The sequence below is a fragment of the Elgaria multicarinata genome, chromosome 6 (assembly GCF_023053635.1).
Source record: "Elgaria multicarinata webbii isolate HBS135686 ecotype San Diego chromosome 6, rElgMul1.1.pri, whole genome shotgun sequence".
Taxonomy (NCBI): domain Eukaryota; kingdom Metazoa; phylum Chordata; class Lepidosauria; order Squamata; family Anguidae; genus Elgaria; species Elgaria multicarinata.
Genome location: NC_086176.1, coordinates 700,948 through 727,382, shown reverse-complemented (window position 1 = coordinate 727,382; position 26,435 = coordinate 700,948). Strand labels below are relative to the sequence as shown.

At 44.0% G+C, this 26,435-nt stretch overlaps 1 protein-coding gene across 1 annotated transcript in view; it reads left to right on the top strand.

Moving 5' to 3' along the window:
* The window catches only part of SYNPO2L (synaptopodin 2 like), a 65,041-nt gene extending 39,687 nt beyond the window's left edge, over nt 1-25,354 (top strand). The window contains exons 3-4 of the mRNA XM_063128844.1: nt 3,955-4,619; nt 22,685-25,354. Coding sequence (XP_062984914.1) covers nt 3,955-4,619; nt 22,685-24,987 — 2,968 coding nt within the window. The 3' untranslated portion in view covers nt 24,988-25,354. The remainder of the gene's footprint in view (nt 1-3,954; nt 4,620-22,684) is intronic.
* The last annotated feature ends 1,081 nt before the right edge of the window (nt 25,355-26,435 follow it).

Below are 26,435 nucleotides of genomic sequence, written 5' to 3'. Positions count from 1 at the left end.
CTGCCCAGAGAGCTTTGGCTATGGGGCAGTATATAAATGCAATAAATAAATAAATATTGCTTCTGTTTATTAATTATTGGAACAAGCATAGGCCTGGAAATCCAGCAAATTTGAATATACCATATATTTGTGAAAGCTGCTCTATAGAAAAGTGTAAGGTGACATTTCTAAAAAACAGAATTTTTTTTAAAAAACCTCTAGACCCAGGTCTACTCAGAAAATACCCCTTTTGGGATGTTCACACCATCGTGGGTTGTTCAACTTGCAAACAATACAGGCAATTAAACAGGCAATGTCCACCGTTTCTGCAAAAGCAGCATGTAATATTTATAAATAAATTACTAAATGCACTTGGAAGTGGACTTGGAGACCACAGGGTCAGCAGCTGTTCCCATTCATCTGGACCCTGTAAATGTGGTCTTCGTTTATCAACCACTGTCTACCCTAGATTTTGAGCTGCTGGGGCTCCCTTATATAGGTGAACATCATAAACAAGTGATGTTTTGGAATTGTGACACAGACTATGTGACACAGTCAAGAATTCTCCCACATGAAGGCCAATAGCATAAGATCAGTCCTTAAAGGTAGGTCCCTCAGTAACACACTCACGCATGTGTACTTTCAAGGGGCAACCTCCCCTTGAAAAGGTAAAATGGGAAAACAATCCAGCCAATAATCAAATTAAGCAAGATAATTAAAGTAAAGGCAAAAATAGGGCAGGGGAAGGAGGTTTTATGTCATTTGGCAAAGGGTGGCTTTAAGTGACAGAATGGATGTCCTGTGTGAGATCTCCATGAAAAAAGGAATAAGAAGCGTGTTCAGGAAACATCCAGATTTGGGGGGAATCAGCTTCGGTACTTCAGGAAGCAAGAACAGCGTTGTTTACCATACCTGAAATCTCGCTTTTCACAGGTCACTTAGCACTTGAAATCCACATACTTCTAGGGTAGGTGGGTGGAGTAAAACTAAATGTCACCGACCCCCCTTTTCAGGGCAGCAGAACAAAATTCTTTATTCCTGTATGCATGCTGGAGTTAAAGTGACAGTCCTGTGAATGGCTGGCTGGGGCATGCTGGAGTTAACAAGGTTACCATTACGCTATTATTATCATCATCACCATCACCTCTCTTTTCTTACTCATGGCGATTTTTCTAAATGAACATGACGGGCTTTGCCAAGTCATGCTGCCTTTTACTGATTTAGAAATTTCCTGACTATTGAACATGTTTAAAGTATGACTGCTTTCTGGATGTTGGTGTGGGTGTATTTTGGCAGGCCGAGTTTCTGAAGGTTTTTTGTAAAATATATATAGGATGTTAAAATGGAACGGGTAAATTCAAGAAAGGATCATTAAGATCTTGGGTTCCCATGTTTTTGTATAACTAAGGGAAAATATTCTACTAGAAACAAGCAATGTTATTGGTGCATACAAGATTTTAATTACACAAATACGACCATTAATGACTACAACCAGCATGCTTAAAAAGCCTAGGTCCAAGAGCTGGACATGGTTTGATGAGGACTGCCAAAAGAGGAAGAAAAAAATAGCCAAGGAGCTTAGGGAATTGAAGATAAGGAGCAATGAGAAAAACCCTATGCCTCAGATATACATTAAACTCAATGACAATATAATTATAAAACTTTAGTTAAAGAAAAGAAACAAAGATATTATGAGTTACAGTGGAAAGAATTAGGAGATGCAGATGCAGCAACCCAAAAGGATTCTTAGAAATTCTGGCATTTGATTGCTCAAGGTACTAGAATGATAAGTTACTCACTAGAAGCATCAGTGCAAGGAAAGGAGTGGGAGAAATATTTTACTGATGGCCCTCAAACTGGTGCGTCCTCACAAGTCCATCATGCCCAATTATTAGACTTTCCTGAATGGCCAGTTGTTACCTTGAATAAGATCAAAGGGATCATTGCTAGGCAGTCAGCTAATAAAGCTCCTGGAGAAGACATGCTCCTCATGGAACTTTATAAGGTGAGACCAGGGTCCTGGATACCTATTCTTGCAAAACTGTTGACTCCCATAAACCTTACTGGCCGCGTACCAGAGGGATGGAAGTTGAGCATTATTGCGCCCATATACAAGAAGGGAGATAAGAAAGATCCAGCTTTCCAACAGCCTTCTGGATATTTCTTCCAAATTATATGCTAGGCTTCTCCTTGAAAAGTGAGAAGAATGGGCAGATAGGAAAAAACTATTATCTGAGGTACAAGCCGGATTTCAAAGAGGAAAGTTTACAGTTGACTTGTGTTTCGTGATGAATTTTCTGATGTGTAAATATGTTCATAATATGAAGCAAAAGTTGTATGCTGCCTTTATTGATCTGAAGTCAGCATTTGACACAGTTTCTAGACATTTATTGTGGCAGATATTGGAAATGGCAAATATAGACCATTGTTTATTATTTCTTATCAAAATGTTGTATACCGATACATCAGTGCAAGTCAAAGTTGATCTGGCAGGCCACCTTACTTCGAAAATAAACACTTTTGTTGGAGTTAAACAGGGATGCATTTTGGCACCTTTTCTATTTAACTTCTACATGGTAAAGGAACTGGATGGTCTACAGTTTGCCCGTTACAATTCTTGATCAAAAACTTTCACTATGTATGCTGACGACCTAGTACTTGTGTCCAGAACCCAGGTGGGACTGAAGCTTGCTTCATACTGTAAGGGAAATGCCTTGACCATAAATTACGCTAAGCGCCCTAAAAAGCATGTCTGGCATTTGGATGAATATATCATAAATCAAGTGAAAACAGTTGGTCCATTCAGAAACAGCCTCCTGGAAAGAACGATTGTCAAACATTAAAATGCAAGCTTTTAGATCAGCTAAGGCGATTCTGAAGTTTGCTGCCTCTAAAGGAGGAAATGTAGTAAACCCTGCCTTAACTGTTTCTAAAGCAAAAACAATGGCCCAAATCCTTTATGGGGCAGAGGTTTGGGGCACCTCGAAGGTGTTAGGCTTAGAACCCCCTCAGAACTGCTTTTTGAGAGCATTGCTAGGCTTACCTAAAGATGTATTATCTGCTATGATTAGATTAGAAACCTGTGTGCTGAGTATAGACAGCCAAATAGACAAAAGAATAATATGCTTTTGGTTTAAGATACAACAGATGGATAATACTAGGCTACCCAAAAAATGGTTGATAGAATTATCTAATGGATTACCAATTAAAAACTGGGTACATCATGCTGCTCAACTTACCATCAAATATGGTTTTTCATCAAGAGAACTATAAGGGGGGTTGTTACTCAAAAGGACCTAAACTCTGCTTACATATCCTCATGTGCACCGTTATATTTTAATCTCAAAGAGGCTTGCGAATGTGCAGATTATTTTAACAACTTTACATTTGTACAACTTTGGAAATCTTTCACAGAGTTAAGGCTAAATATGATGGACACAGCCTATAGAGACGGAGGGCACAGGGACATCCCAATAAATGAGCCTTCTTGCATTTGTAGTTGTCCTGAGCCAGAGGACCTTGTCCATTACATTTTGCACTGTCCCCTATACAATGACCCAAGGGAACGATTTGTGACACCCTTAATTGAAAACTGTTCTTGCCAGTGCCCACTGGAAGTGATTTTTTTTACCTCCTAGTGGATATGGATAAATATGTGACCTGGCGTGTAGCTCTGTTTGCCACAGCAGCCAAAAAGATAAGAAAGCAATACATAGCAGAGATAGCCATCAATTGCAAAGGAGATGGTTGCATTTGACCATATCTGATTTACATCATATCACTTATTGATCACCTATGACACACTATTTTATACTATTTTATACTTTTTTTTACAAATTAAAGCTTTGATTCCCCAAAAAGCCACATTGGACATTGAAGTGCAGTTTCTGTTCTGTCTCCACAGGGATGCACCAGATGACACCCAGCCCAATCTATAATTGATGGAAAAAAACCGTTTCTCCTTCTCTCCCACAGGGCAGCGACTGGGGACCCGTCTGATGTGAGAGTTCTGTGCTCCCCTTCCCCCAGGCAGCTGCAAGGGGCCTCACCAACTTCCCTGCTCAGCCGGGCCTCCCAGGTGCGCAGTCCTGAACTGGCAGCTCACCCTGTTGCCCCGGAACCTGAGCAGCAGCCCCAGCGGCAGCAGCACTTGGAGAACATCACCTCGCCACCCGACAGTGAAGCGTACTATGCTGAGACCGACAGCGATGCTGACAACATTGCCCAGGAAAAGCACCGGAGGGCTCGCAAGAAGAGCCCCCGTTCTCCGCCGGGGGGACCAAACAATAAAGTGGGTGAGCCGCGGGACGAAGTGTCCCTCTCAGAGCTGAGTGGGTATGACAGCACCCCTGAGGCCACAGCGCGGGCTGGAGAAGAAGGAGAAGGCCTCAGTGGTGTGGCTAAGAGGGAGATTGTGTGCCAGCCAGGAAGCTGCACAGACACCCTCTTCTCCGAGAGCGAAGCTTTGCTACAGCCACCCTTACCGGAAGACAGGGAACCTTCCCCGGAGGCCATGCTCCTCCCCCATGCCACGAAGACCATCCGAGCCGAGAGGCACCTTATCCCTATGATTGGGCCTGTGGAGCACCCAGTAGACGAAGACCTGACCACTACTTATGCCGAGAAAGCAAAGCAAGCCAGTAAGCGTCCCTGCTTGCCCTCCTTCCCTCCCCCACTTCCTTCCCTAGCATTTCTCACAGAATCCAGGGGTGGGGAGGGGTTGGTACAGAGTCTGGATTTTCTGAACACAGTACAGCGAAGGAATACACATAGCTCTGGTCATAATTCCGCATTTTCGCTAATATGCAAGTTATGGGTCTCCATAGATTTTTAGCCTGGAAGCTCCATAGATATGCCTGGGCAAGAGCTTCACTCACACCCCTGAGATGCAACAAGCCCAAATATGTTTAATCAAATACACAGAAAACAACAACCTGAAAGCTGAAGCCTCGGTCTCTGTTACTGTTCTCCTAGGGGTGTGTGTGATGTTGCTGCCAAATGTGTTAGAGGCTCTGCTTCTGGGATGACCTCCAAGTCAAGCGTGGTGCTCGTGGCAGATTGCAGCTGGCCTGGCAAATGTAGCTTGCTGCTCAGTGATGATCTGATGCCCTGCAGGCAGCTGTCCTCCCTGGTAAATGATCTCTGTGAAGGAGCTTAGGAAGAGGACTGATGCCAGAACAGTGATTTCAGCACAGGAATTCAGCTCAAACAGTGATGCAGCAAGATGGCAGCATTGCCTTCTGTATGACAGACCTGCCACCACTGGGGCTTCTAAGCCCAGAGAGAGAGAGAGAGAGAGAGAGAGAGAGAGGTGGCAAGGGAGTGAGGAGGCAGGGACTGCTGCTCCTCCAGGCAGTCATCCATTAGATCTCAGCATGAGTGAGATCTATGGCGAGGAGGAGCCGCTGCCAGTGTTAGGGGCCACCAAAGCCAGCTTGCCAAGGACCTCCAAATCTGGAGCCAGACCTGATGCTTAGCTTGATTAATTCATTGCTTGAGATTACTGCATCCTTTGCTCATCTTTAGGGTCTCTTTATTCTTTCATCTCAGTGCCCATCTGACTCACTTCAGACCCATCCAGCTCTATCTGTACCATGCAACATCTTTTTAGCGCAGTAGTGTAGCCTTTACTTGAAATATAGTCACAGCAGAACTATATTTATAGTTTATATTCAAAATTGGTTCTTGTTTTCCTTTGAGAACATTTGCAATTGGTTCTGTATGCCCCAGAGTTTATGTAGGGGGATAATGTGAGAATCTACCGATATTGCTACGAATACCATGCGTCTGCACCCGTCATTCACAAAGGCTTGATAACTCCCATTCTCCACACAGTTTTTACTTTGTATCCTTCCAACACTTCCTGGCCCCCATCTATATGACAACGGGATTGCTCCTCATTGAATATAAGGCTGAATTTTCATTGATTTGAATCTTGGTAAAGAGCGTCACACTGCAGCAGCAACAGCGATTTATTTCCTGATTTTTTTTATAGTGCAGTTATTAATGCGTATATGTGCACATACACGGCTATGGATTATAGACAAGGCAAGCTATACATTTAATCTGCGGAGCTCCGCAGATTCATAGAAGAGGAAAAGCAAGTGGGGAAAGGAACGAGGCAGCAGAGGAGGATGCGAGTGGGGGACTGAACACATCTCCTGTCTCTCGCTGCCCATTCCCCCCTCTTTGTTTTCATTTTACAAGCTCCATCTTAATTCAACATGAAAACGCGGGGAAGGAACGAGGCAGCCAGAGGACGAGATAGGTGGGAAGCCGGGGAATCAGCCAATCACTTTGTCCTACCCTCAAAGCTCTGCCCATATGTCAAAATGCGATTTAACTCCCCCAAAGACACATAACCATAACGCGGTGCAAACTTGGACATGATCCCAAAGATATGGACATATGGGCACTATCACGTTAAAACCCCGGCACTACAGCGAATGGACGGCTGAGTCATGTGTCTTGAAACACAAGTATGTGCATTTAGGTTGGGGTAAACAAACCGTATAGACAAGCCCCTAGTTAGTGCCTTCACGGCCCACCTATCACCTGGTCTGGTGCACTCTTGATTGCATGCCAGACTAGGTGTGACCACCCATGCTTTCAGAACAATAAGTTTCGGGAGTGAAATTAGGAAGTGATTTAATTTGCTTGACAGCATGCCAGGAATCTCAGCCACCTTAGACAGAGTCTATTTTTCTCCTTTGAATAATGTGCAAACATGAGGCGAATGCTGAGGAAGGCATGTCCAGCTGTTCTCTTCCATCTGATAGTCCGAGCAGTGGGTGAGCAATGCCTTGCATCAGGGATTATTTTCATAGGCAGAGTCAGTTCAGTTGGAAGGAAAGCCAGATATTCTATACAGAGCATTTCTGAGGCTGCTGTAAGCAAAGTATTCACTGCTGTGAGCAGAATCGAAGACAGGAGCTCATATAACTCTAGCTATACCGAGGGCTGCTTCCAATGTGGCACATTTCCTACACAGAGAGTATGTGCATGTGGGAATAAGCATCTGAAATTGATTAAATAAATATAAATGTTTGTAGATCTGCACATAACAGTCACACACACACATCTATTTTCTTACGTGTACAAATATGAAGAAGCTACAGCCAATCTTGCCTTCCCAGATAAGACATATCTAACACAGCAATGGATATATATGTGTGTGCATGATGAGCCATGTAGAAAATTTTGCTCTTGAAGTGATTCTAGCACACAGGCTAGGCATGGAGAGCTTATCTGCAGTTATAATTCGAAGAGTGCTCAAGTCACTCTTTTCCAAATACTGTGTGAGCAGACATTGGGGAGGGGGGCATGGGGGGTGGAGAAAGGAAACACCCAGCTGCTCTGGGCTGGCTTTAGTTCCTTGAGCGCTTCATCAACCCCACCACTGATGGACAGAGATAGCCACTGGCGCTGTCTACCCAATCCTGGTGCCATCCTATGACTCCCATGACCCCTGATTTGGCAATGCTGACTGGGGCTGATGGGAATTGGTCCAAAATGTCTGGGCAGCACTGGGTTGGGAAGGCTTCACTAGAGCCATAGAATCCATGTAGTTGGTTAGCAAGGGATCTGGGGACCTTCACAGGCAAGAAAGCTGTGGTGATAAGCAGTATAGATTATCCCCCAGCCCCAAATGGTTTGTACAAGCATGATGATGAAAGAATTCCTGTCTGGACTGGGCATTATATCCAAGGATTCATGGATGCTCAGAAATCCTAATGAAAGGATATTCACCTCATTTATCTATTTTGGCTTAAGCAACCAGCTGCTGTCATCCTCAGCAGTACATCACAAGGGGGTCGGAGAATGTGGCTGTCTGACAAAATGGGGGTTTTCAGGGCTAACAGATCTCTGTAGTGATAATAAATTGAGGTTGTGAATTAGATTAAAAGCTTGATTTTATTTGTGATTGCAGGCATGTTTCTACAAGTGCTGTCTGTGTAGGAAATTCATCACATTTCAACTAACTCTCCGTTTAATATTTCCTGCTGAAAAACATATAAATGATGTGAACAGGAGACTGGAGTATTCAATAAAGCAGTCTTCTCCAACCCAATACCTTCCAGTTATTTTGGACTGTAAGTCCCACCACCCCTGACCATTGGCCATGCTGGGTGGGGCTGATTGGAAATCTATTCCAAAACATCTGGAGGGCTCCAGGTTGGGGTAGGCTGCAATAAAGAAACTTTATTTAAAACTTGATATATCCCTTCTTTTGCATCTATACCTTTTTCCTTTTCTCCCACATTGGGCAATTCTCCCATCTCCCCAAGTATTGATTCTTAGGGTCTGCCTTGATGGCGCTGTTTTGCTCCTGCTTTCTGCACTTTTGCTGCTGCGGGGTGGCGTCAGGTAATCATGATGCAGGAGGCAGCACCGGCTTTCTGTCCTGCCCCTTCACCCAGCTTCCGGTGACCAATGGGAGGTCGCCTTCCACTCAGGAACTCCCCTGGCACAGTGCTGGAGTGTGGACAAATGGTAGAAGAGCCATACCAATCTCACTCCAGCAGGAAAAGTTGGGGTAAGTCCCCGACTTTTGTACTGCACAGCTTTGCAGGAAAGTCCTGCGGTAGCTGTGAGGTGGCTGCTGCATTGTGTAACTGATGCAGTGCTACCATGCAGCTACCACGGGGCTTTCAACCCATATAGACAGCCCCTAGAGACTTCTATGGACCTGTTCAGTCAACACACTAAGCCATGGTTAGGCCGCTAACCCTTTTGCAGAAAATGGTTAGTGAGTATAATTTGAACTGCGGTTATCTAGCCACCGTGGTTAGGAATGTTTCACATGACATACTAAGCCATAATGTTTAGTTCAAAATGCTTAACCACCATGGCTTAGCATGTGTAATCTGAACAGGGTCTTTGACTCTTCTCTTTCCTTCTATTCAGTATTGCCATTTGAAACTTCCCCCCTTCTCCTATGCAGGCACTTTCTACACGATACGGGTGTGGAGGGAGGGAGGGAGGGAGGGAGGGGGGTGCGATCCTGGACTTCCAGATGGCCAGTGTGATGTCCAGAATGGGAGGAGGGGCTTCATGCGAGTGGAGGCAGCCATTTTTTTAAAGCTGCTGGAGCTGGAGCACACTTGAGCTCCGGCAAAACTTTAGGGTAAAAATAAACTAAAAAGAAGCCCGACCCTGCTCGCTACCCCACCCTCGATGGCCCTGGGCCTCCCCCATCCCAGCTCCTGATGCTTCTGATGACCCCTGGTACTCGTGGGGAAGGGGGAAGAAGGCGGGACGGGTGCCCACACCACCCGCAGCCCTCGGGATTGTCCCAGGACCACAGGTGAAACTGGTATAACTGAGGTCTCAGTTATCCCGGGAAAATGGAGGGATCATCCCTGCCTGATCCCGGCATCGCCTGCGTGTCATTTGGATGCACAGGGATGATCCCTGGAAAAATCCTAGGTGTAGAAGGGGCCAAAGTCTATTCTCTTATTCTTTCTTGGCTTGAAAAACTGGTTTGACCCTTTTCAGCTTCACCCTCTTGCTTCCTTCCTTCTCTGCTTCTGGTTGGGCTTTTTCTGGATCTCATTCTGCCTACATTTCTACTTCGTTTTACATTTATTTATTTAAAATGTATATGTGGCCTTTAAGGGTAAAAATCCTCTCAATGTACCCCATTAGCTTAACTCTCTTTGTTAGCTTCTTATCAGATCTTGTTCAAGCTGCTACTTTTTGCTTTTAAATCTCTTCACTCTTTGGTTCCCTCTTGTCTGTCTTCTCCTCCTTCCTCTTTATTTACCCGTTTGGTATCTTCGCTCTGCTGATACGTCCCTCTTGCTTAAACCTCGGGTTTCCTTTGCTTTTTCACATCTGCCCCCTTTCTCCCAGCAGTACAGATAAGGGATCAGACCATTTGCTTTTAGTGGGATAGTGGCGAAGGGGTCGGATTGGGAGTTGGGAGCTCTGGGTTTGAGCCCCCCACTCGGCCATGGAAACCCACTAGTCCAAGCGCCAGACCAGGATTTATTTACCCCCCAGCGAGTGCAAAAGCTTAGTGAATTTTTTTTTTTGTTTATATATGACATGAGTGTCTCAGAAAAGTGAGTCTTACAAAATCCCAGTGGTGGGGGGCTGCGTGATGACGTCATCAACATGGCTGCCGCGCTATTATGTAGTTGCCACATTTAAATATGCATAACTTCTCACCCATTTATGCTACAGAGATGGATTTTTTCTGAAATGTTTCAAATTTAATGACAAATACTTTTTGTAATTACACATTTTTGTTAACTCCATTAGTTTTTGAGATAATTTCATTTGAATATATAAAATCAGTGTTCACATGGGTTATGTGTGACGTTTAACCTTGAATTACTCAAAAACTGTATGACTTTCGAAAGAATACTCAAGAACAAAAAGTTGCATTTTTAATGAGGATTAAGAAAATGTATAATAACATGGGGTTTACCTCAGCACTTAGGGAATTATGAGTGATATTTCGTTATATGTTCACTTTCTCAGGATTGTATGATTTTACAGTTTATCATAGAGAGCTTTCATTTCAAAAGTATCTACCCTAAATATCTCTCGATCTGATGCACAGATCATTTTGAACATGTTCATCTGTGATTTTTACAGTTGAACATGTTCAAACGTTCTTTACAAAATTTCAAACAGGACGAGTATGATTAAATATTAAAGACAATTTATTGGGTTGAATTGTTTTTAACAAATGTATTTAAAATCTTCAGCAAAAATTTTCAATTTACAAAATAAAAACTATGTTCTGTGAGAAGTGTTAACAAATAAATTTCATTGGATGTCCTCTTCACTTTCATTGGAACTGCTATCATCACTGTCAAAATCACTTTCCTTGTCTTCTTTTTCACTGTCATCTTCTGTGTCCGTTTCAAGATTTTCAGGGAGTATTGGACCATTGGACCATTTTATGTGGTACCTGCCATTCTCCAAGTACCAGCTGTGTTCAGTAGGATCAAGCCCATCGTCAGATTTTCTACAATCTGCTCGTTTCCACAGCCATGACATTGAATTGCTTCTTTTAATCTTTTGGATCAAAGCAGGTTTAGATGGAGGCAGCATTGTTGACGCTGCTTCAAGGTTCACAAGCATCACGGCATTTGCAAACTCAGAATTTGTTAGAGCCTGATGGATGATCACAAGGTCATTGAAAGGTGAGATAGTGAGCAGCTTACTTGAAAGCAGTGGAAATACAAAAGCTCCAGATTCGGAGCATGATTTGCAACAAGGACGCATTGAAAAAGATCACAGAGATATTGAAAAAACAATTTCAACCCTTAATAGTTCTTCAAACCCATTTCAAGGCTTGGATCCTCAGGCACCTCTAAGGAACATTTCAACTGGACAGACAATCAATGAGAAAGTCACACTGGATCTTCTTTCATTTAATTCTAAAGGGCAAGAAGCTGCTGAAAAGTTCAAAAAAAAATGTACGTGCAACATCCAAAGAATGTTGTAAAGCCCATACCTGCACAATAGAAGCTGTGCAGCTTCTATTGCATCAAGTAATCTGAAAATGGAACGAAAGAAACTAGAGGTTGCCAAATGCATTTTACTGATGCTTTCGGTAAAATAATTCATATGGCAGCTGTTCAAAAATGTGATGTGAAAAAAGTCATTGAGTATCCTCTAACTCCTGTGCCATTCTCTCTTGCTCAGATTGGTGGATCAATGAATAAAATACACAAAAGTAAGTTGATGCACAGGCTAGAAAAGAACCAGAATTTGGACGAGTAGCATGATATAACTACAGGTCAACCTCACATAGATGTGGCTGTATATGATGCAATGTTCATGTTTTACACTTTGAAGTTCCTGGAAACTTACGGAGCTCTTGCACGTAAATTACTGGAGCACATTACTAGTAGTACACCATCTAAGGAAGTGCACCTGGTGTTTGACACTTACGGCTATCAAAGTATAAAAGATTGTGAACATGAACGGCAAACAACTGTACCAACTAGTGACATCAAAGTAACAGGTGCAGATCAGAAGACCCTGAAAAAGGCAGTTGATGCACTTTGGAATGAGCAGTTTAAAACAACACTTACATCTTTCCTATGCAATGAGTGGAAAAATCAGAAGTATGCTTCACTTCTGGCTAGGGTGACCATATTTTGGAAACCAAAAAGGAGGACAATATGGCTGCCCTCAAGGAGGTGTGCCCACCCCAACATGCCCTGCCCCCAAGGCTGAGCCATCTTGATATGACCGTCCCCAAGGGGGCGTGGCCTTGGCCATGTGTCTAATTCTCCACCTCACTATTGAGACAAACCTGTTCTACATAATATGTTAATGTTAAAATCACTGAAATAAAGAATAAGTGAGACATTGAATGTATCAGAAATTAACATTTATTTTTAGTTGCTGTACAAATTTTAAGACTCTGCTTCCTCCCGATGTGTCCAGGAATATTTTTCAGTGGATCTTTTTTTCCTTAAATGGGGTGGGGTGTTAGGCAGGACACGGTGGAATTCCTTAAAAGACATTTTCTTATAATTATATTGCACCTGTAAAATTCCTTTCAGTGTCTCCACAGACATTTGGTTCCTTTCCTTTGTCCACTGTGTTTGCATCATGGAGAAAACACATTCTACATTAGTATTGGGGGAGGGAACCGCAAAAAAGAACTGTGCCATCTGCATCAGTTCTCAATGGTGGTCCATGCTTTTGGAACTCTCAAAATACTTAGTCCACTTCTGGTGTGCCATCAATTTTTTGAAGTCTTCGTCATCATACATCCTGCAAATTTCCTCAGATTTGCGAACTGATCGAAGCACTTCACATCATCAATAAGCATTTCCTTCTCTCTCAAGTAGGCTCCACATCTGTCCATTTTGGTCAGGGCAATCTACATGAATATTGAGAACTCTTCCAGGGGTCTCATCTATATCTCCAGATATTTAACACACGTGGTGTACTGACATTCCACTTGGGCACAGAATGAGTCACACTGTGCAGCAAGTCCCTCCTTCCAATTTTCCCCCAGGAGTTCCCTGACTTTAAGGGACATGAAGTTGTGGGCCTTCCATTCACGCAGGATATTGAGTACAGAGTTCAAGCATTTCAGCACTTCCACCGCAGAGTTTTCCCGTTCAATCTCTTCGATGTGTGTTTGGAACACACTCATGAGTGAATGAATGTGCCACAGGTAGATCTCACTGAAGTCATCCTCAAAGGACTTCTTGAGCGAAGGAGGTGGATGGTCTTGCGAGAGAAAGGACTTCAAGGCTGGAAACATCTGTAGTAGCCTTGTTATTCCGTACCTTTTTGTATTCACTGTCCACAAACTCACAGTACTCTTCCAAACTCTCAGTTCACACAGTGTAAATGCTGAAGTTTTGGTATATTTTAAAAATAATAGTGTCCACATCCACATGTTCTTGAGTATTCCTTCGAAAGTCATATAGTTTTTGAGTAATTCAAGATTAAACGTCACACATAACCCATGTGAACACTGATTTTATACGTTCAAATGAATTTATCTCAAAAACTAATGGAATTAACAAAAATGTGTAATTACAAAAAGTAATTTGACATAGCGCAGCGACCATATTGATGATGTCATCACGCAGCCTCCCACCACTGGAATTTTGTAAGACTCACTTTCCTGAGACACTCATGTCATATATAAACAAAAAATATTCACTGAGCTTTTGCACTCGCTGGAGTAAATAAATCCTGCTTGGCTCTGGGACTACACTGGGTGACTTTGGGCCAGTCATAGACTCTCAGCCCAACCTACCTCACAGGGTTGTTGTGAGGATAAAATGGAGAGGAGGAGAAGAGGAGGATTAAGTACGTTAAGAAGGAAAAAAGTTGAGATATAAATGTAGTAACAACAGCAACCTTTGATAAGATCCTAAGGGCACAATCCTATGCATATTTAGACAAACAAAGTCCTACAACTCCCAGCAATCCTCAGCCATCTTGGCTGGGGAATGCTTGGAGTTTTAGGACTTTTTCTCTCTAAACATGTGTAGGATTGCAGCCTTAGTGTATTATATAATATCTCTCACTACTCTCCAAATGTTACAGTTTTCCTTCCCTTTAAGAACTTCTTTGTTAGAACAGGCAGGCAGAAATACTTTCTGAAAGCGGAGATAGAGGGGAAGGTAATAATTTATGTTTGAGGAACCGGGAACCTTTCACTGAGGGGAAAAGCTGTACACCACTGTTTCCCCCTGTTTTGAGGACCCATCAATTTGAGGAACTTTTGTGACTTCAGCAGCCATTGCAACTATTCTAAAACTTAACTCAGACCTGGTTGCTTGCTTAGCAACTCACACTCACCAAAGAAAAGAGCACAGGCTGCCATTCTAAATAGGCCTGGCATCTAAGGATTAATGTGAATACATACATGAGCAAAAACCAGAACAACTGGTAAATCAAACTGAGTGCCAGTGTAGGACGTGAGGAAGCAGGGACATAGGGTTCTGATTAGCCTAGCCAACAAGACAACTATGTAGAGCAAAGAAGCTCTTTGGGCTTTTCTACATGAGGCTTTTAACCTGAGGCTTCTGCTTCCAGATTCTTTGTGGGATTAAGCTGTGGTATAGTGGAATTGCACAAATACACCAGGCTTTCATGATGCAATTCACAGAAATACCATTTTTCTCCTTAGAAAAAAACACCATTATAATAGTTGCAAAGCATGGGAAAAGCCCTGGGAGATGACAGTCATCTAAAGCATCCATAAACTACTGTGAGTGAGGAATCATGAGTGCACAATCAATGTCTCATGTAGAAAAGCTCTTCATCCTTATCTGGAGAAAGAAGAGTTTTGCGCCTGACCTTAGCAATATCCTGCATTTAGTACTATAGAGGAATACAACTGGGAACTTGAACAAAATGTTGCAGTGTGGAGTGTTTATGTTAAGCCAGCCATGTCTTCCTCCACCACAATACAATATTCTATCCACCCCAGCTGCTTTTCCATTCCTCCCAACCCCAGTAATTCCGTGGTCACTGTGCCCACTCAGTTCTCATTGGGCTGTTTTTGATTTTCTCCCCCAGAAAGTTTTTTTCCCAAAGAGTTTTTTTAAAGATCTTCTGCAAACCTTGAGGTTTTCTGGATCCTGCTGATACCCCCCTCTTCCCTCTTGCATATGGATGGTGCTTATTTGGCTACATAAGGATCCATACTAATCTGAGAACTTTGGAAATAGAGGTATGATATGCTATTGTGTATATTATGCCCTTATACAAATCTGTGTTACAACCACACTTGTATTCCACACACAGTTCTGGTCACCATACCTCAAAAAGCGATTGTAGAATTGGAAAAAGAAGGAAAGGGCAACCCAAAAGATCAAAGGGGCTGAAGCAACTCCCCTGCGAGGAAAGGATACAACATTGGGGGCAATTTAGCTTAGAAGAAAGGTGGGGGTGGGGTGGGGACACATGATAGAGGTATTTAAAATCATGCACTGTGTGGAGAAAGTGGATATTAGGAGCTAGGGTTTATCAAATTAAGCTGAATGGTGGGAAATTCAGGCAGGCAAAAGTTCACACAGTACATAGTTAAGCTATAGAATTCGCTACCACAAGATGTAGTGATGACTACCAATATGGATAGTTTTAAAAGGGAATTAGGGAAACCCATAGAGATTAAGGCTATTAATCATGATGCCTCTATATTACCTTTAGTAGCAGAGGCAGCAAACCTCTTTCCTGGTTGCTGGGGAACACAACTCAGAGGGTGCACTCATGTCCTGCTTGTGGGTTTCCCGTTGGGGCGTCTGGTTGTCCACAGAATACTGGACTTGAGAGGCCCTTTGTCTGATTCAGCACAGCTTTTCTTATATTCTTACAGAGTCTTAACCCAGCTTTGGTTTCATCTGGTTACAGTGTGTTGCTGCCTCTCCTTCTACAGTTGGGGAAAGGAGCATCAGGGCCTCAACCACGTTGCTTTGGGATCAGCATTTCTAGTGGAACTTTTACCTTGGTTGCTACACTGGATGAGTAGAGGCCTGTCTCCTTTAAGAGCAAAGCAGTCATTTGCTTTACTAACATGGAGAAAATAAAACATCTCTAAAAGAGGGGAGTTTTCTCACTCAGTTCCTATACTCCTCACAAGAGCAATGCTAGGAGGGGACTATTGCAATAATATCTCACTTGTGGGCTTCCCAGAAGCATCTGGTTGGCCATTGTGGGAATGAGATGGACCATTGATTTGATCCAGCACAGCTCTTCTTGGGTTCTTCTTAAGGACGATGGCCAGGAGGTTCTGGGTTGGCTAGTTTAGACAGCTGTTTCAAGGCCAACCCACCCATGAAGCAGGGTGAGATGCCCACATCAGGTGGCAAAGCAAGATAAGCAGCAAATTATACTGCTCCTGACGCTCCTGCCAGGAGGGCCAATCATTGTAGCCTCCAGTGGATGCTATGGAGAAGCCCGCCAGCCACTCTCCTGCCACGGCATTGCTGCAACAAGAGTGCAGCTGGCCGAGCTCTCTAACGCCCACCTTCTCCTTCGCTTGTTGTGCATGGCTGGAAGAAGCGGCTGCTGCTGCTGCTGCTGCTGCGAGAGCCCCATGCGAACTCCTGCAGAGACTCATGGCTGCTGCTGCTGCTGCTTCACCTCACAGCTCCCCATAGAGCCAATGCAGCATTGTCAGCAAAGGTGAAGGTAAGAGGCACAGAATGGGAGATGGGGCTGGTGCGGTAGCAGCACCTCTTCTCTCTCACCCCAGGCAGTGAGAGAATTTGTGCCGGGCCTGAGCTGTTCCCTAGTCTTGCCACTTCTAACTGGGCTGATGTGGAAGAGGGCTTCAAAAGCAGTGGTGGCTCCCGCTCAGTCGTGCTGCGCTCATAAGGAAGCTTCCACTCTTTCCAGTGGCAAGTGGTAAGTGGGTTCCTTTGCTCGCCCTTTCTCAGGACTTCCTCCTGATCCCTTCCTTGGAGTGCTAGTTGTTTGTCTCAAGAAACAGCAATCTGAAGCTGGCCTTTCCTTGCAGGCAGGAGGGGCTTGGGTATTTCCTGCAGTGGTCGGGGGCATGGAGTACTTCCAGATATGCAATTTTACAGAGAGTGTAGATAGCAGCATCTTCCATTTGTAACACTCCCGAGTATTCCCATCACTTCGTCCATCTTTACTCTTCTACAGAAAATCCGTTAAGGACAACAAGATGTCATAGCTGCACAATGCCTTCTAATTAGTAGCTCTAGGAACCTTTCTATCTAGAAGCACCTATAAAAGGCCTTGTCAGTGCCAGAGGGTACACCTGGACTTTTAAGGTCAGGGAACACACCTGTCTTTGAATAGACTAGGAAATGCTTTAGAGTCCAAAAGTACCTTTGGAATAGCTTTAAAAACAACAACACCTTGCACCTATAAGAGCATGCAGCTGTTCTAAGCCTCTAAACTCTTATATTTGGCTCTCCATTAATTGTGACATCAGCCATGGAAAAATTGCTTTGGCTGCCAAAGTTCACTCAACTTTGGCTATATACAGAATGTATTCTTGCCACAGTGCATCATTTACTCTTTACAGATAATATGTAAAGTTATGAACAAAGAGAAAACTAATATGACATAATCTAACTAACATTAAGCACTTTCAGATCTCATTCCTTTTAATGGAAATAACGTAAGCACATGCTTAACTCTCCAGCAATCAATGAGACATCCAAGTTCTTAATTTTGCTGGATAATGCTCGTAGTATTCATAGGAGCTGAAAAATATTTATCTGAAGAAACCATGAAGTCTACCATAATGGTTACCGGTTCAATATAACTTTACAACAGAAATCTACTGACTGGATTAAAAATGCATAAAGATTGAGGGCTTTTCTAGACAAGGTTTTAATTATGGGCTTGCCAGTTCTTACTTGTGGAAATGTACAGGTGCCTTAGACAATGTCACCCTCCTGTGTGGCTCCATGCTTTCCAATTATTTTTCCCATTTCTAGCATGCATAGAAATAATTGGTGCTCCCCGTAGTTTTGTTGGTAAGTAACAGTCCTATAATTACCCTGTTAAAGGATCCTTCTTTGGCGAATTAACATGATGTTGCTAATTCAAATGTAGGCAAAATTTCCTGCTCAGTCTCAGGTATTAGGGAAGAGAGAGTGGTGACCCTCCTGAAATCCTGTAAAATATAGTTTCTTAGCAATTTAGCAATAGCCTAATATGTCATCTTCTGTTGTGGCCACTTCCTGATGTTTTAGAACAAGGAAAAAAAACTTCTTAATTTCAATAGGGGTATCACTAAGGCTCTGTTTAGGTGGGATGGTTATTTATTCACATGTCTGTCCCATTCATGACTAGTGCAATGTGCGTGTGTGCCTAATTTTAACGTCAAAATGGGCATGCAGGTAAGGAGAGTGGAATCATACTCACCCTCACGTTACGTTGCTGCACTTAGTGGCTTGAAACACTTTTCTTCTCAGCCACACTTATTTCTGGTATTGGAGCCAGACTGTGAGAAAAGGGTCTGCACCAACACAGCATAGAAAAATAAGGTGGAGGAGGGGAACGTTCATCTCTCCTCAATAGTGCACATAGTTTGTGGTTAAAATTAGATCCTCTAACCTACCCTGACTTTAGATGTTAACAGGACAGACATGTGAAACATCTAGGGTGTAGAGAAAAATATATCTACCATGCCTCATGACACAGCGGAAGTGTTAATTTTGTGTAAGTACACTGGTTGGGAACCTGATGAATAAAAGCCAAAAAAGGGAAGGGGGTGAAAACAAAGATGTAGTTTTATTACAAATAATTACTAACGCGTTTTGGACTCTATGCAAAGCATAGGATACTGTGGGTCCATATGAGAATTGATGTCTCACTTTTGTTTCAACTACCCTGAGAAAGGTACCCTTAGAGTCCGAAACGCATTGGTAATTATTTGTAATAAAACTTAGGGTGACCCTATGGAAAGGAGAACAGGGCTCCTGTATCTTTAACAGTTGTATAGAAAGGGAAATTTCAGCAGGTGTCCTTTGTAGGCATGCAGCACCTGGTGAAATTCCCTCTTCATCACAACAGCTGCAGGAGCCCTGCCCTCTTTTGTATCTGTTCACATCAGTATAGCTCCTACAACTTTAAATGTTGCGATGAAAAGGGAATTTCACCAGGGGCTGCATGCATACAAATGACACCTGCTGAAATTCCCCTTTCAGTGCAACAGTTAAAGATACAGGAGCCCTGTCCTCCTTTCCATATGGTCACCCTATAAAACTACATCTTTGTTCTCACCCCTTTGCCTTCAGCTTTTTTGGCTTCCAACCTGATGTACTTTCTGGAAAATAAAACTGGTGTTACACTTTACAAATGAGTGTCAGAAAAATGTAATGTGTGAAATGTCATACATATTTGCTAGGAAATATCACCATGCATTGTGCCGAATGCCTCCATACTCAGCGGCTCGAAGAGTCCCCTATCCTGTGCATAGGTATGGTAACACTTGTAGTGAGGGACAAGTTTTCTTATTTTAAACCACAGCTATGGGTGGAGGATGGGCAGTGGAACAAGTGTTTGACAGTTGAGAATGTCCATCACACTGTTCAGTGATGATGCTTGGGGGGTAAAAATAGAGAGCGTTACCTCATGGCTTTCAGCCGCAATGCCAAGGAGACAAAAGGGAGGCTTTAAAAGGCCAGTGGAGTTGCAATCAAAGGGCTTGGGCTCGTTTAAGGTTTTGGTTCTGCTCCAGAAGGGAGCTGCTCTACTCCTCTCTTTCTCTTTATGGAGTGCTGCGAGTTAAAAAGGGTATGTGACCTGCCCGTCTCTCCAGGGCTGGATGCTGCTTCCAAGAGCTTGGACCAACCATATGCAGGTACCACTTTCGTTCATGTGACAGACGTTAGCAAGGTTCCTCACAGAAAGTTTCCTCCTTTCCAGCCTTTAGAGCTTTGTGTTGTTTTGGGATGGGTTCTATGCGGGGAAGGAATGTGAACTGTAAGAAAGAGAAAATGCTTTTAAGGTTTTGGACATAGGAAGTGAGATAAGGAGAGCCAATAGCGAAAATTTGAAGGAACTTTAAGCCTTTTACATGTTGTATAGTACCTAGTTGTGTTAGGTGCTCAAGCAATTATAATGATCAATCAATCTTTAAAAACTGCCAATGAAAATGATGGAGGTAGATTCAGGACAGACAAAACAAATTACATCTTCAAAAATGCATAATTAACTTTAGGAATTCACTATTACAAAAGGGAATTAGACAAATTCATGGAGGACAAGGTCTATCAGCCATGGCTAAAGGGGGCCTTCACCCACAGCTGGCCTCTGAATACAAGTTGCCGGCCAGGGGCGTGGGAAAACATTGGGAGAGGCCTGTGGCCTTCCTGCTTAAAGACTTCCTGGAAGTCTCTAGTTGGCAGGATGCTCAACTTGCTGCATCCTTGGTCAGATGTTATGTAGTTATTAAAAGTAGAAGGTTTCAGGATCATTAAAATTTCAACTATTGTCTCTCCTCTCCATCCTATTTTCCATGATGGTGATGACGATGATTGCTACTGTTGTTATTATCATTGCCTAATTATAAAAAGAGACAAAAGTGAGTTGGTCTTCCAGTTCTTCTTTCTTTAGTTTTTTTTTTTTATGCTGGAACACAACAGTGACTGAAGAGTTTTATTGTGAGGCAAGTGGAATTACTAATTACTTAGCTGAGTTTTGAATTCTATTTTCCTTCGTTCCCTTGGTGCCCGTCTTTTTAAACTGTGAGGCGTCTGCTGCGTTTATTTCCAATGCTGTATCCTATCCTGTCCTAACAATCAAAGGGAGGTCATATTAACAATAAAAGTCCTTAAACAGCAAGCGCTACCACAGCCTCTGGCCTAGGTGGTATTGCGCAACCACAATGGTGAGGGTTGAGCTTTTACTTGATGGAAGTATTTTAACAACCTATATAGAAGCCTTCTTGGTACCTTCAGCACTTCCTTTCCCCCCTGGATTTGTGTATCAGTCATCTGATCTTCACTGTACTTAAGAGTGGAACTAATAACATTCCTGAATCCGACTGTATCTAGTGGCTGTAACCCTAAAGTGAATCAATGAAAGCAAATGTAGTTTTTACATTTACAATAAGATAGGGTGACCATATGACCGGATTTGCCCAGGTTTTTTGATGGCAAATCCGGGAGGGGAAATCCGGATTTTTCAAACAGCAGCTCTAATGGGAATTAACAAAAATGCTTATAACTCCATCATTTTTTAAGATAAATACATGAAACTTGGCACAATGGTAGCTCTTAGGAAGGGCTTTAGTCATACCAAATTTGAAACAGATCCGTTCATCCATTGATTTTTAAGGAATTTTTTAAAAATTGAGGTTTTAAAATTATTATTTTTAAAATCATCATTTTTAAAGATAAAGAGATGAAACTTTGCACCATGAAAGGATTTAGGTAGAGCTTTAGCCATACCAAATTTGAAACAGATCTGTGGCCAGTAGCAAACCCTGTTAACCAGCTTGCAATGAGTGAAGATACAGTCAGAAAAGATATTTGAGTGAAGGGGAGAATGTAACACACAGAGTATAGCAAAAGCTTCAAAGTACAGCAAAACCTACAAAAGTAAGAGTGAGTGACGTTAATTTCAGATACATTGAATCTCTCACTTGTTCTTTACTTCAGTGATTTTAACATTAAGATGTTATGTAGAACAGATTTGTCTTAAATGTGTGCTGTAAAATCAGACATGTGACCAAGGCTATGTTCGGGTGGGCACGCCCCCTTGGTACTGGACACGCCCTTGGGGGCGACCATGTTGTCCTCCTTTTTGGTTTCCAAAATATGGTTACCCTACAATAAGAAGCAATTTAAAACTAAAAGCTAATTTAAGTCCTATAGTTATCTTAATGCATTGACTCCAAGAAAAGCCAGCTGGAGATATTATTCTTTGCTTTTCTTTTAAATGGCTTTTATTGTCAGGATAGCTGCTCAGATTCTAAAGAATATTTTATCAGCAGAAAATTTACCTGTGTTCTTTTTTTTTCTTTAAAGAGATGAAATGACTTTGAAGTTTTGGGAATCATGTATTTCCAACAGGCACCCATGTGCCCTATCCTTGCAGCTTTCCCTTGGATTCTTACTTGCTGACATCTCTCCACTCTGTTTCTTTCAGCATACTCTGGCCTGTTAAACACATGCAATAGAATGAGGTTGTGGGAAAGACTGTACTATTTCAAGCTAAAGATGGCAGATCATACTACATTTTTTAAAAAATGCAACCAACTATCTGCAAATAAAAACTAGCACTTAATAGCCCAACAGGGGTCTGATTTAAAAACAAAACCGTAGGGAGCTTTTGTGTTCTGTTTTTAATGTAGGTGTACATTCCAAAATGGCGCTCCCCACCTGGAAACTAAAATATACATTCTATTCACCTCTGCATGTGTGGACCAGGCCTAAGTCCCATTAAATTTTCTTATGGCTACCACAGATAGTAGGAAATTACTACCCTTGAGTATTGCTAAGTGCCAGTCCAGAGCCCTGCGGCCTTGCCCATTAGTGAAGGCTTTGAGGGGAAAGATGGTTCTCAGTCAGACTCTTCCATTGCTGCATTCCCTCATTCACTGAATGCCTGGGACAGCACAGGAGATAGTTAACAGGAGGGCCAAGAACATTCCTTGTATTGATTGGGGCTCTTCTGTCCTGTGAACACTAGAGAGTGATCAAATAATCAATTCCAGGTTTTCCAACCAGATTCCCTGAAGAGCCCTGACTGTGCTTCTTCTTGTTCCTTCCAGAGCTTCATCGCAGTGAGAGCATGCAGGAAAAAAATGTGAAGGAGGCCAAAACCAAATGCAGAACCATTGCGTCCCTGTTGACGGATGCACCCAACCCCCATTCCAAGGGTGTTCTGATGTTCAAAAAGCGCAGGCAGAGAGCTAAGAAGTACACACTAGTCAGTTTTGGAAGTGTTGATGAAGACCGTTGCTATGACGAAGAGGACGGTGTCTTCCCAACCAGTGAGTCTGACTTTGATGAGGAAGGCTTCGATGCCCGGAGCCTAACCAACCACTCAGACTGGGACAATACCTACCTTGATATTGAGAAGCCCAAGGGGCATCTTGCACGTGAGCAGGCCAAGCCTCAGCAAGGCCTCAGTGAAGCCTCAGGCAGGGGAGCACAGTTGTTTGAGCAGCAGAGGCAGAAAGCTGGTAAACAGAGTGTGGAGAAAGTCCCTGCACAGAAGTCAGAGGAGCAATCCCCAGCCTCAGCCATCCTGCTAACACACAGTGTGGTGAGTAACGAATCACCTACTCCACAGAAAGCAGAAAAGGCCCCGCTGAGTGTCCATTTAGAATCTGTGCAGGTTTCTAGCCAGCTGCCATCACCTAGACCTGCTCAGCTCCAGTCTCCACCTGGCATCTTTGGAGGAGAAAGTGTCCAGATCTCTCCAAGTACCACCAGCCTCTTCAACAGATCTGCCCGGCCTTTCACTCCTGGTTTTTCTGGACAGCGTCCTGTGACTTCTTCTGTTGTGTTCAGACCATCAATGCCAAGGAAAAGCAGTGAGAGTCTAGGTAGGCGGAGAACACCTGTGCCTCCCTTTTCCCCTTCCTTTCCAGGGACCACTGTGATTCCTCCCACTCCATCAGCAATGCAACCAAATGGCCCAGCAAGCTCCTCTGTGTCTCTGTATATCCCAACCACCCCTGCATTAGTGCAGCCAACAGGGGAGGCTAAGCTACCTTCCCACGCTGCGAGAACCTCCACTGCTTCCATCTACCTATCGACACCCTCTAAGCCAGCTGCAGATGCGGTCACTGCTACATCCCCACTATTACTGTCCTCACAAGCCCAAGCGACAACCTCTTCCACTTCGTATGTCAGCCCAGTCCCACAGCAGCGTAATCCTCCTCCCGTCCAGCCCTTCACCACGATTGTGCCAGCTATTCCACGACCTGCTTCCGAGCCCTTTGCCTCCAGGGAGGAGAGGATTGCAGTTCCAGCCCCCAGAACAGGCATCTTGCAGGAGGCCCGGCGACGAAGCAGTAAGAAGCCCATGTTCAAGTCCGTGGAGGAGAAGAAAAAGAATTCCCCTAACCCAGAGTTACTATCTCTTGTGCAGAACCTGGATGAAAAGCCCCATGGGGCAGGCTTTGAATCTGGGCCTGAGGAAGATCTTCTCAGCCTAGGAGCTGAAGCCTGCAACTTCATGCAGTTCTCAGCCCGGAAGTTCAAGACTCCACCTCCAGTGGCTCCTAAGCCCCAGCAGTCAAAGGCCACTGGTGGACTGGTGAATGGCTCCTCACCAGCACATGACCTATCCCATTTGAAAGGGAAAGGGGCAGAGCTTTTTGCTAAGCGACAGAGCCGCATGGACAAGTTCGTGGTGGAGGCACCACACACACCAGCACCAAAACCCAGAACCCCGTCCCCAGCTCCTTCCCTGCCCTCTTCTTGGAAGTACTCCCCAAACATCCGCGCACCACCACCCATAGCTTATAACCCCCTGCATTCCCCATTTTACCCTCTGGGAGCCAGCAAATCTCAGGCTAGCAAAGCAGAGAGCAAAGTGAAAAAGGCACCTAGTCAGAAATCAGGGATCAAGGCAATCGACTTCATGAGGCACCAGCCATACCAGCTCAATTCTGCCATGTTCTGTTTCGGGGAAACGGTGAGCTCAGGCGCCCAGGCCTCACCCAGCCAGGCAGCCCAGCAGTCCAGCTTGTCTTTCACCCCAGGCAAACAAGCACCCGTGAAAACAGCCAGGGCCTATGAGATCCGCCGATTCTCCACGCCTGCCCCACTGCCAGCTTCAGGCGGCCTGGCCCCTACAGTTCTGGCTCCCCGCTCTGCCACCACATTGGATGAACCTGTGTGGAGGACAGAAATGACCTCCACTTCTGCACCTGTCTCCCCTGGGCCCTTTCAGGTGACTTTGCCCCAATATCAAAGCTCTCCTGAGCTCAGTGAGCTATGTAGAGAGGCTTCTCCGAGCCGGCCTTCCTCATCCTCCAGTTTTCAGGTTGCTCGGCCCAGGTTCTCGGCAGCCCAAACAGGGATGCAAGCACACGTTTGGAGACCAGGCTCTGGTCACTAATGAATGAAGACTTGCTTTTCCCTGTTCCTATCACAGGGTCTCTTCACGCATTACATTTTTAGGTGCACACCATTTTTTTTAAAGTGTACATCTAAAATTCTGAAGTGTGCATGCAACAAAAATTTGAAAACACTTGTATCTTCAAGTACACCCATCAGAGAGCTAGGATTGTTTGCAGCTCACTGCTGAGTGTCCTCTTGGTGGCACACCTAGGTTCGCATCTGTGTAATGTGTGAAATAACCCACAGGCAGACATTTGAACAAAATATTGCCTCCCCCCCCATTTAGACTGAGTAAATCAGGACAGTGAAGGGTGACTTGCAACATTTCCAGGGATTTAACAGTTCACAGTTAGAGCAGAGATGCTTCCCAATAGAGGACTCCCAACACTGGTGCAGCTGTTCTGTGTTTTCCTCCTTAAAACAGAATTTTTGCAATAAGAAAACAGACAGAATGAACAGTGGAAAAACAGGGGAGAGTTAATCATGGTCTGGACCCCCAGTAAAATTCTAGGAATGAGAGGCAGGATGATTTCAGGATCAAAGCCTCATATGGAAACACTGCAGGAAAGAAGTAGTGAAGATAGAAGGCTTTGTCGTTCGCATAGCAGAATAAGGCCAAATATTCACAGCCATGCCAAGAACAGCACTATCATGCAGCATAAAGAACTTCATTTTATCTCTGAAGTCCTTTAGAAACAGCCCTTTAGAAACAGCAGCCTGCTCCCCACCCCACCCCTCTGGCTGCCGCCTAAACCTGTTTCTGTCTGGTGGTGAAGAATCAGCAACCCTTGAAAGGAAAAGGAGCAGAGACAGGGAGGAAGCCTCAATGACCTGATGACTGCTCCACATCTGCCAAATATAACCCACTAATTCAGGCTTTCCCAGCCAGGTATCCTCCAGATGTTTTGGACGACAATTCCCATTAGCCCCAGCCAGCATGGCCAATGATCAGGAATGATGGGAACATCTGGAGGTCATCAGGTTGGGGGAAGCTGCACTCGTTGCACGACTGGGTTTCAAACAGGGGTTCCTTGGAAGTTAATTGTGGCGAATTGTGGTCAATAATGAAGGACAAGTTTCCCTGAAAGGCAGCTCACCCACCACTGCTGCAATGTACAACCGTAGGGGGAATTGTGGATGCATTCAAGGGTGGGCTTTCAGCTCACACTAGGCGTTTGCAAGGCCCAACAGACCTTGGCCCGGCATTGACTGAGGGCAGAGCTGGAGCAGGTGCTCCAAAGCCTGTCTTCACCAAGGCAATGCATGTGCCTGGGGCGGGGCGGGTGCATGTGGAACTTTTTGCATTTGCCCGGAGGAACGGGCAGCCATGCCCTCATTGTTCCCTCATTATGTCGCTGCCCCCACACAATAAGGCGAAAATGGTGCTCCCAAACTTGTGTTGGCCTTGCACCATGTCCCAGGATTTTCTGTAATGCAGGGTTTCTT